Below are 11,392 nucleotides of genomic sequence, written 5' to 3' on the forward strand. Positions count from 1 at the left end.
TCGTATGATTTTGATTATCGTTAATTAAAGAATAATTAGTAGGAGTACGTAGTAGTAGTGTTTATTATTGAGGGTAAAGTGCCTCACGTATGATAAAGCAATGATTGCTTTGTTTCTTTTGACAATAAAAGTTCTAACATCAAGAATCACTTTATCCTCTTTGCCACATGAAATATATATGATATCATCCCTTCTTTTTGTGGAACGATTTGGAAAAAAAAGTTTAATAAAGAATAATAATTGATATTCTTGTTCTGAATTCTGATCCTCTTTAAGAAAAAGCAAATAAAACGCGGGTTTAAGATACATTTGAAATTAGATTGGAACCATGCAAACGCAACGGTACCTTTGGATGATGAGCTTTTTCTCTCTTTTTTCTTCTTTATTATCACAAATACAATCCAACTTTGTCTTTGGTTTTCTTCAATTCTTTCACTCTTATAACATTCATTCTCACTACTTTGAAGTAATCATCATCATGGCAGGGGAAAGATCAACGGCCAAGAAAACTATCATTGGAAGCTTAATGCGGAAGAAGCTCTCTGACATCACCAATTCCTCACACCACCTTCAAGAACAACAAAAACCACCAGAGGATACTGCTTCTTCTAATTCTGCTGATAAGGATTGCATTCAACAACTTCTAAAGGTTTAATTTAATTTCTCTCATCTTCCTTGTTTTCAATTTGTGTTATTATTTAAGTACTTTAATTTTTCTGCTGCAGGAAAGAATGACTCTGCTGAAGCTCCTAGCTGAGAAAAAGTATCCTCTCATATAATCTATGGAAATATATAATTAGGAAGAATTTGCTTTTGTTTTCCTTGATTAAAATTGGAAACAGTAAAATAATTGAATGGACTAAAGCTGAGATGCAGATGTTAAGAGGCAATGTTCAAAAACTGCAGCTACAAAATTGGAATCTTGCTCAATCAAACACACACATGCTAGGGGTACATTTTACATCTTATACATTCATATTAATATCATTATTTTTACAGGGATAATAATTCTATCTAGTTGCTCTTGCAGGAGCTTAATTTAGGAAGGGAAAGGGTGAGTTTATATATATATATATTTCGGTAATGCTAGGGAGACAAAATTAAAAAAAAAAACAGTCAAAACTTGTTTTATTTAACATTCATTAATTGTCGCAACAATAAATGAATGGTAAATAAGACAAGTTATGACTGTTTTTGGCTGATTTTCTTTGGTTACCAAACATTTCCGTATATATTTAAACTGCAAATTTAAATTTCATTATCTTGCAATGATATAAACCTTTTGATGAAACTCATTTTTAGATAAAAGCATTGCAACATGAACTTGTATGGAGGGCTGCTTTATTTAAAGGGACCAAGACCAACACTGAGGTTGTAGTGGTATGTTTCTAACATACAATTCTGAGCTTCATTTAGTTTTGTACCTTAGAAAATGTTACATGTTAGGAAAAGGTGGAGATGAAGAATGGAAACTTGGCGGATGATGGAGATGATGAAGCAGGGAAACCATCCCCAGAAGCTAGCTATCACAAACAAAGGAACATGAATAATAGAAGAAGATCCATTAGGCGTAGATGTAAATGCTTGCACGGTGCTCATTCTCTCCTACAAATTTAAATCTATCAAATGTTTCTTTTCTTACACTTGTTATTTAATGGTTCTTGACTTGTTGTAATTTTTCAGCAACTCCTTCCCCAAAGAATCCACCAAAAACTAGACAAAAGGACAAAGGGGAGCCTCTAGAAGAATTGTTTGAGATAGAGGATGGTAGTTTTGTGGTGAATGTCACTCCATCAAGGCCTAAACAAAAAGCAAAACATGTCACAACACAAACAATCTCTGCTTCAAGATCATCTTCCTTCCGAATACCATTTCTAAAATCATAACTTCCTTCAAAACCACATCAACCATACTATATTAACATATACTCTAGTGTGTTGCATTTACCAACTTACTTATCTCACTAGTTTACTGTTTTTCTTAGTTCTTACATTAAATAACTATGTACTGTAGCAAACTTGGATTCCATTTGGGCTGAGTCTGATTGTTCAATTTGGGCCTTTGGATACATATATGGGCCGTTATTGCTGTAAAAAGTGCACATCATTTGAAGAGGCACAGAACAAAAAAGAATGCCACATAGACAAAGCGCGTGGGACCTATCTTTATTCCATTTTTATGCCTAACCCTACATACTTTGGCGTTTAGTTAACAATGATTTCATTTAATTTATATTCCTTACAATAAATATCTGTACTCATAAAAATAATTTACCTTACAGAATATGAAACAGTCGCTAATCCTATAATTCATTACTGTTCTTCCTTGCAAGTAAGTAGTATTATGTTTCCCATTTTGGAATGCATCACATTCACTAGCATAGCGGGTTTTATATTTAGGGCATATAGTGCTATAGTATGTCACCCTAGTATTATTAATAAGTACTAACTTTAGTTAATTTGGTCCCCAACTTCAGCCTTAACTATCACTTGGGATTCCAAAAACATGACATGATTGGAGATGGAATTGACGACCTACCTAAAATGACTTTAATATATATATATAACAAAGGGTTAGCTCTAAGTAGTGACCCATTAATTATTTTGGTGCTCTATTTAATGAAATTCTTCAAGTTGATGGATCCCACGCGGTTTAAATTAAACAAAGTTGGGGTGTTGTTACCCGCTAAGACCCCACTCTTGTGGACTAATCAGGGGTGTGTATGGTCCGATTCGGCTTAAAGACTCGGTCTGGCCCTGAATACTTTAGGGACTATTTTGGTGTGATTTCATCGGGTTTAAGACTGGATAAGGGTCTCAAATTAAACAAAGTTGGACTATTTTGTGTTATTAGTTATTATAAGACTATAAGTTAATGTTTTATGTTTAAAATGCATAAGCTTTTAGACTAATGCATAATATTGTGTTATTTATATTGATTTAAATATTTGGTGTTATTAGACAATATTAGTATTGATTATGGTTATGCTTTAATTTTAGAGAAGAGTTTGTTCTTGTTATATTTTTCTAAGTGAATTTTACCATGTCAAATAATGGTTGGAGTCTTAGAAATTTGAATATTTTCACATGTTAGCTTATAAGAAAATATCAAGGTAATGTAATGTTAACGGCTCGGTTTTCACCGAATTTTTATCCGATACAATTATGGCTCGAAAGTGTATAGGTTTCATCGGGTTTAGGGCCGGATTCAGGTCTAATAAATAGGTCCGTTATATATTTCGGGTCGGGTCTGAGTCACATCAAACCTGGTTTCACCCGGACCATGCACACCCTAGGACTAATTAATAATTAATTATCTAATTTCCCAACTTTATTACCTTATCAATGTAGGAGTATATTCCATCTTTCATATAACTCCAAGCTTTTGTATTTAAGGCCTTGTTTTGTTATGACAAATCCTGCAGAATCACTTTGATTTTTTTAGTAAAGTCTCATATATATTTGCAAATAAAACTTGCTCTTCTCATCACATGTCTACAATTGCTTATATTATTATTCAAATTACGGTACGCATGCATGTTATTAATTAGTTAGGTTTATAATAATATTTGTTCTCTGTCAGTACTTGGGAGTAACGTCTCCATCGTATATTTTGTATTATTGAAAGGGATTGAAGTGGAGGGGCACTTCTTTTTTTCATATTTGAATTGTTTTAGAGGGTTTTATATATTACTAGCAAGGGCTATTATTTTATATATTTATCATATACACTAACACACGTAGTTATGTATGTTGAGCACGAAGTTCTGTGTTTGTATGTATGCATGCTTAAAATCTATTAATTAATTATCTACCATATATATTTGCAATATTAATTGGAACATTTAGATAATTGGATTTGATGGATTGCGCGCCAAATCTCTCAACGCACGCATTTTCTTTTTGATACGTTTTTGTTTATTTAAATAAAAAGGGTTAAAAGTGGACAAGTCAAAAGGGGCATAGAATACGACTTTAATCATGCTCACTTTTGATTATTTATAGACCAGAGATATAATAATTCAATATATATATGACTCTCTTTAACTGCCACTGAAAGAAATTCGTTAATTCTTTTTCTACTGAAGAGAAACTGTAATTATTGTTGTCTCTTAAGAGACAATGTAATTAACTTTAATTTTGGATAACATCACTACTTTGATGTTTTAGCGCAAAATGATTCTTAGGCCACTAAACATCTATCTTTGTTAAGTTATTATCCTTTCCTTTCTTTAATTCTTTATAAAGCGATTCCTCTGTATGTATGCTTAAATTGTGTGTGGATTATCCATCTAATAATCTCTATTCTCAATAGTAAATAATTTCACATATTTAATTAAATTATTTAACATGTTATTTTTAGATACATGAATAATCGTAAATAACTTGACATATTTAATTAAATTATTTAATATTAATATTTTAATTGTTATTTTTAAATAAAAACTATACATTCTAACACATGTAATTATATTTATATAAATTTAATAGTTTAAAATTATTAAATAATTTAATATATTTAACGAAGTTTTTATATATTGCATTTTATATTTAATAACCATGTTTATACGATCGAGTTACCACCAAAATCAAATTAAAAGAGACTAATGGATGTTATAATAAGACTTTTTCATGTGGCATATTTTCAATCAAACATGATCTGGTACAGTATCAAAAGTGCAAGTGCGTGTAGAAATTTTCTCCCTCTCCCAAAGGTTCCGCTGCAATCAAATAACAAAGCATACACACAATTATTTAATACAAATAAATTAGACTACCATCACAACCTTTAGGGATAAGGTAGTCTCAAACGCAAAAAAGAATAAATTGAGCTAGTTTTAATTTTAAGGTTGATTTAATTTAGTCAATAAAACTACTCAATTAATCAATCTTGCTTTGATATATAATAATAATAATAATAATAATAAAATGTTATATAATCATAATGAATACTTGAATGATGGAAATTAAATTTTATATATATTTATTACTATTATTCCTGTTTCATTTGATCCGTTACTTTTTTTTTTTTTTTGTATGTTTTTAAGATAAAGAATTTTGTAAGTAAAAAAAAATAAAGAAAAGGTCTTTTTAGTACAATTTGTATATAAATAAGTAAAAGAATGATAATGACAAAATAAAAGAGATTATAGAAATATCTTTCATGTTGTAAAATCATTGAATATGGATGATAAGAATATCTTTTATTGAATATTTATAATTTTATCGAATTTTTAATTAGGTCTCTATACTTTTTTTCTTTTCAATTGAATCCCTATATATTTTTTTTCAGGGATATACAAATAATTTCACAATTTACTAACATTTTTTTGACGTTTAACATTAACAGAGATTAAATTAAAAAAGAAAATGTATAGAAACCCAATTGAAAAAAAAAATATAGGGACCTAATTGAAAATTCGGTAAAACTATAGAGACCTGTAGAATAATTAAACGTAATAATAATAGAAAAAGTCTAGGGGGCAACAACTTTCTTAAATTCTGACCAACATGTAACCAGCAAAAAAAAAGTGAGTCATTGGATAAAATCTCACACCATTAAAACTATCATTAATAGATATTTGATGACAAAGAAATATAATGAATTAAGAATATGTAGTTTGGTCTTATCTCACGTGTTTTTTTGTGTCTCTTATCCAATGCCAGAAACAAGATGCATGAGAATAATGGGACTATACCGATACCATGTTATTTGGCCGACAAAAGCACTGCCAAGAATATCTGAAATTGCAACCAAAATGGGGGAACCTCTCATCCACATTCTTCTATTTTTCATTATTGGAATTCCTTGTAAAGGGCTCAAACTCATTAATATTCTCATATATAAGTCTCAATATGTATCATTCTGTACTCCAATTTGCCAACCGGATCATACCCCTTTGCTCACTGCTCCGACCACCACCACCATTTTACGATAATGTGGGCCCATTTCTATCTATACATGTCCCACTCCCACCAGGTTACATATATATTATAATGTTTTTCAAATATTCACAACTTGTAGTAGAGTCCGCAGTTAGTTAAATAAAGGTTAAGGTTACTTAATTGGGCAAACTCTTTAGCGTCTATAAGTACTTATTTTTTATGATAAATTTTAAATAATATTTAAAAATTATTTATTTTTATATTTTTTAAATTAAATATTAATTTTTTATTTTTTTTTAGTAAATTAAGTAACTATATATAGGCACTATAATATGCACCAATTAATTATCAGCAGGATATATAAAAATGAAGATGTGGTCTTATATACTCTATTTTTTACTATTATCTTTGATGGCAATACCAAAGAGAATTATGTTTGATAATTATTATTAAGCAATGTTTTGTATTTTTTCTTTTTATTTTGGGTCAAGTTTGTAATCTAATAATAAAAAAAAATCTGTTGAAAACTTTTTTAGAGAGAGATGTGACAATTAAGATTCTTTATTTTTATTTTTTAAATAATTAAAAATTAATCTATTATTATCATATAGACGTCGTATGTACTAATATATGTATAATTATATGTAAATATAATTTTTATATAGAATAATTGATGTTTTTTTAGAGATCAGTTATAACCATTCATAAATTTTTCCTGTTCACTTAAATTTTAGAAAATTGACTTCATGATGATATGATATTAGATATCATTATTGTTAACTTAAAAAAACAAAAAACAACATAGAAATAATAAAAAAATTATATAAAAAATTCACATAAATCTAAAAAGAGTAAAGTATCGTTTTTGTCCTAACGTTTGGGGTAAGTTATATTTGTGTCCCTAACGTTTAAATCGTCCTATTTGTATCCCTAACGTTTATAAAAGTGATTCAATGTTATCCTACTATCAATTATACTAACAAATCAGATTATATTTTTCAATTATTCTCACTTGGATGTATTCATTCTCAATTAGGTCTCACTTGGATGTGTTCGATTTTAATATTATATCCACTATTTGTGTTTAGATTCAATTATGTTCTTAGAAAAGTGAATTATGTAAATGTTGTAGGAATTAGTTTCAACTTTTGATGAGCTATTTTTCGGAGTGGATTATCGATTCTATCCCAAATATTTGTATTCTAACTTCAAGAAGAGATTTTTAAAATTCAAACTAAAGCATTCATGATGTGTAATTGACAGCAGGATAACATTGAATCACTTTTACAAACATTAAGGATACAAATAGGACGATTTAAACGTTAGGACACAAATAGGATTTACCCCAAACGTTGGGGACAAAAACGATACTTTACTCATCTAAAAAAAATGACTTCATAACATATCTAATTTTGTAAGAATAGATCCAAACATATACAAAACATATTTTAGAAATTATGAGGTAAATATATATCACACTTTATTTGAAAAAAGCAAACTGAAATTCCCAAAGATTTCTTTGGGTATTTTTATTAGTTAGATGATGAATCAAGGTTTTATTGGGTTTCTTTGTTGGGTATTCAATTAGTTGATTAATAATCATAATTGTGAGCATCATGGCACGTCTAAACACTGTTGTAAATCATGGCTTCATAACATGCCTAAGATGATGTACCTTTACATGGAAATGAATAGGATCACTTCTTTATGCTCTTATAGGATCTTTATTCTCACTTTCTTTTAATAACAAAATGAGTGTATTAACGACTAACTACCGTCTAAATATTAAACTTTTGGTTGAGTGTGATATGAAATAATTAAGAAACATTGATAATGCCTATGAAATTATTATAGTGGATGCGAGTAGAAAAATGGGCACGCTTGCTATAAGTTGTATGATTAAACAAATAAATATATATGGCACTTATCACTAATTAATCAATGGTGTAAATTATAAAAAAGAATCCATAGTGTGCAGCACAATCTCCAAAAAGATCCTCAACGCTACAATTTAAATAACAACAATCTTAGGAACTAAGAGGGTACCAGCCAAATCTTTTTGGATAAATCTAAAATCTATATGTAGATGATATTTATGTTAGACATTAGGATGTTTCTATTATTAAATATCAGAATGTTTTTTTTTTCATGCTAAATGGATGTTCTTTTATATATTTTATAAATTTTTTATATACTAAGAATCGGGATTGTTAGAAGTTCTGTGATCTCCGCCCCTATTTCTCCAACGTATCATTCAGAATTTTAATTTAGGGTGAGAAGCAATTAATATCAAATATTATAAATTAAAAACAAATAAAATTAATTAAATATAATTATAAATTAATTAAATTTTTATTTTTTTGACTGACCACATCTTGGTTCATATACTTTTCCTCTAAACAAAGTAACATACTCAAGGGATAAATCTAGTTATCGTCGTTATTCACAAGAATGAAGATAAAAATAAAACCAAAGTGTTATAAAACATAAATAGGGTTCCAAAGTCGTCTCTGTCTGGCATCTTCCCTACCGGGCAACCTTAATCACGAATTAAGGTGTCCTTTGAGTTATCAAAAAGCACATCCAATGCTTAAATTTGCCGCTTCCTAAACAGTAATTACTAATTAGCACACATAATCATGCATATACAACCAACTTTGAGCAAGTATTAAGGATTTACCTAAAGAATAAGTATAGAAAATTATTTTTAATTAATTAATAAGAATCATATTTTTTTTTAGAAAATTATCTTTTATCCTATTTTTCTAGGATTTGGAATTTATAATTAGGATTTAGAGTTTAAAATTTAAAATTTTAGATACAAAATTTTTGAAGATTGAATAATATTGGACTCGATTAAAAACTACCGTGGGTATTAATTATTAAAGAACTAACTCTTAATTAGTCAATATTAACTATTTTTCTTTTGTTATAAAATTATCTTTTTTATTCTTTTTTTTTGGAGAATTTATATTTAAATTCAAAATAAAAAAATAATTTTTGAAAAATAATATATAGTTAATATTGACTCAAAAAGTATTAGTGCCCAGTTGAAATATAATTATGATTATTAGAATAACGATATGATTAATAAAATTTATTATTATTAGTTAATATTTGACTAATATTCTAGTGAATTTTTAGTATTAAATTTAAATTTAAATAATATAAACATAAGATATTCACTAAGTGTTAGCACCCTAATATTTTTCTTGTTATTATTACTAATCAAATTACTAATGCATTGAGATGGGACATAAAGGCGCGCGGCGCTCAATTTCATTCCTTTTGAGTTTGGACCTTTCTATTTATCAATTTGGATTATTACCTTTCTCTTTTTTGTTTTGAGCAGAAAACAACCACCAAATTTAGTAACGTGGTTAATTGGTAATAATAAGGAATATATTTGAACTCGCAAAGTCTTATCAGATTTGATTTTCATTTAGATATGAAGTTAATTTAATTTGTTAATTAAATTCTTAGATTGTAAACTTTAAAGATATGTATTTTTCTAACAGAATTGCTACACATACAAGTCATTTTAGTTTATAAGTCATACAAGTTGGGCCAAACCCAACAAAAAGAACGCTCATCTATACGAGCGCTACTCAACAGTTTTCATAGCGCACTTCGCGTTCCTCCTCCTCCTCCTCTTCCTTCTTCTTCTCCTTCTTCTTTGTGTTTTTCCTCTTTTTTCTTCGCGTGTTTCATCTTTATCGTTATTTTTTTATTACTATTGTTGTTGCTGCATTTTTTTCTCTCTTTCTCTTTCTATTGATTTTGCAACATTATATATATTTTTTTCTTCTTTGTTTGATTTTTTCCTCCCAAGAAGAATTATGAGAATATGAAATAAGAAGATGGAGAAGAAGAAGCAGCAGAAGATGAGGAGGAGGAAGAGGACGAGTTTTGAATTATGTAAAACTTATCAGCACACATACACCGAAAATTCTTAAACAATACACTCAAATATCTTCGTGTTACACCCAATTTGTTGCAAATACAGAAAAATATTTTCTCTAATACTGCAGTTTTTTGTTTTTCTTTTTTTTCTTATTTTTTTTCTTTTAGTTGAACGAATGTAAGTTCATCCTCTTCCAAGTAATTTTATACCATTATGTGTTTCTTCTTCTTTGTTTTATTTTTTTGTTTTTATTCTTATTAAAAGAGTAAAACAAGAAGAAACTTGAGATGATAAAACAAGAGAAAAAAAAGACGAATAAGAAAAAAAGAAGAAGAAGATGATGATGATGAAAAAGAAGAAGAAGAAGAAGCAGTAGAAAATGAGAAAGAGGGAAAAGAAGAGTTTTGAATTATACAAAACTTATCAGCACACATACACCAAAAATTCTTAAAGAATACACCCAAATACAGAAAAATATTTTCTTTAATGTAGAACTTTTATATTACATTCAATTCAAACCATCAACGATGAACAATAATTTTCACAAACAAAAACAACATTATTTACCCACAGAATCATTAACTACTAATGAAAACATTAATTAGAATCGAACCATACCTCAGCCACTTGATTGGATTCAAAATAATCAATTTTGTTCTGATTCAATTGACAATCTAAACTTGAATTATTCATTATCTTCAACATCGAGATAACTGATGATGGAAGAGAAAGAGAAAAAGAAAAAAGGAGAAGAAATTCCAATAAAAAAAAGAATGAGGAGGAGGAGGTGGTGTTGATAAGAGAGTAAAAGAAGAAAAAATTTGAGAAGGTAAAACAAAAAAAAAAGATGAATAAGAAAAAGGAAGAAGAAGAAGATGATGATGATAAAAAAAAAAAAAAAAGAAGCAGCAGCAGAAGATGAGAAGGAGAAAGAGAAAAATTTTTGAATTATGTAAAACTTATCAACACACATACACCGAAAATTCTTAAACAATACACCCAAATATCTTCGTGTTACACCCAAATTTGCTGCAAATACAGAAAAATGTTTCCTCTAATGCTGCATTTTTTTCTTCTTTCTTTCCTTATTTCTTTCTTTCTTTTAGTTGAACGAATATAAGCTCATCATATTCCAAGTAATTTTGTACCATTTTGTGTTTTTTCTTCATCTTTGTTTGATTTTTTTTATTTTTATTCTTGTTAAAAGAGTAAAATAAGAAGAAACTTGAGAAGATAAAACAAGAAAAAAAAAAGATGAATAAGAAAAAAAAAAAGATGATAATGATGATGACGGAAAAGAAGAAGAAGAATCAGCAGAAGATAAGGAGGAGGGAGAAAAAGAGTTTTGAATTATGGAGAATTTATCAGCACACATATACCAAAAATTCTTAAAGAACACACCCAAATATCTTCGTGTTACACTCAAATTTGGTGCAAATATAGAAAAATATTTTCTTTAATGCAGAACTTTTACATTACATTCAATTCAAATCATCAACGATGAAACATTATTCACCTACAGAATCATAAACTGTTAACAAAAAATTAACTAGAATCGAACCACACCTCAGCTACTTGATTGGATTCAAAACAATAATCAATT

At 28.4% G+C, this 11,392-nt stretch overlaps 1 protein-coding gene across 5 annotated transcripts; it reads left to right on the top strand.

The window, feature by feature from the left end:
• The first annotated feature begins 209 nt into the window (after nucleotides 1-209).
• On the top strand, nucleotides 210-2,029 carry LOC107611825 (uncharacterized). Of its 5 annotated transcripts, XM_016313718.3 has the most exons (8): nucleotides 210-342; nucleotides 486-649; nucleotides 726-763; nucleotides 843-951; nucleotides 1,031-1,054; nucleotides 1,303-1,380; nucleotides 1,447-1,591; nucleotides 1,684-2,029. In XM_016313718.3, exons 2-8 carry the CDS (start codon nucleotides 527-529, stop codon nucleotides 1,884-1,886), a joined length of 720 nt encoding a protein of 239 aa, XP_016169204.1. In that variant the 5' UTR covers nucleotides 210-342; nucleotides 486-526; the 3' UTR covers nucleotides 1,887-2,029. The 5 variants fall into 5 exon arrangements, with proteins under 5 accessions (XP_016169204.1, XP_016169201.2, XP_020964309.1 ...); XM_016313715.3 differs by lacking the exon at nucleotides 210-342 and having other exon boundaries at nucleotides 350-649; XM_021108650.2 differs by lacking the exon at nucleotides 210-342 and having other exon boundaries at nucleotides 350-649; nucleotides 1,447-1,576.
• Nucleotides 2,030-11,392: the final 9,363 nt, after the last annotated feature.

This window comes from Arachis ipaensis, chromosome B8 (assembly GCF_059453495.1).
Source record: "Arachis ipaensis isolate K30076 ecotype BB chromosome B8, ASM5945349v1, whole genome shotgun sequence".
NCBI classification, from domain to species: Eukaryota; Viridiplantae; Streptophyta; class Magnoliopsida; order Fabales; family Fabaceae; genus Arachis; species Arachis ipaensis.

Bases quoted from the DNA above. Each gene is read 5' to 3' on its own strand.
- LOC107611825 (XM_016313715.3), top strand. From the start codon at position 353: ATGATGAGCTTTTTCTCTCTTTTTTCTTCTTTATTATCACAAATACAA. The intron at 650-725 runs GTTTAATTTAAT...TTTCTGCTGCAG, and splicing joins GCATTCAACAACTTCTAAAG to GAAAGAATGACTCTGCTGAA. The intron at 1,381-1,446 runs GTATGTTTCTAA...GTTACATGTTAG, and splicing joins CCAACACTGAGGTTGTAGTG to GAAAAGGTGGAGATGAAGAA.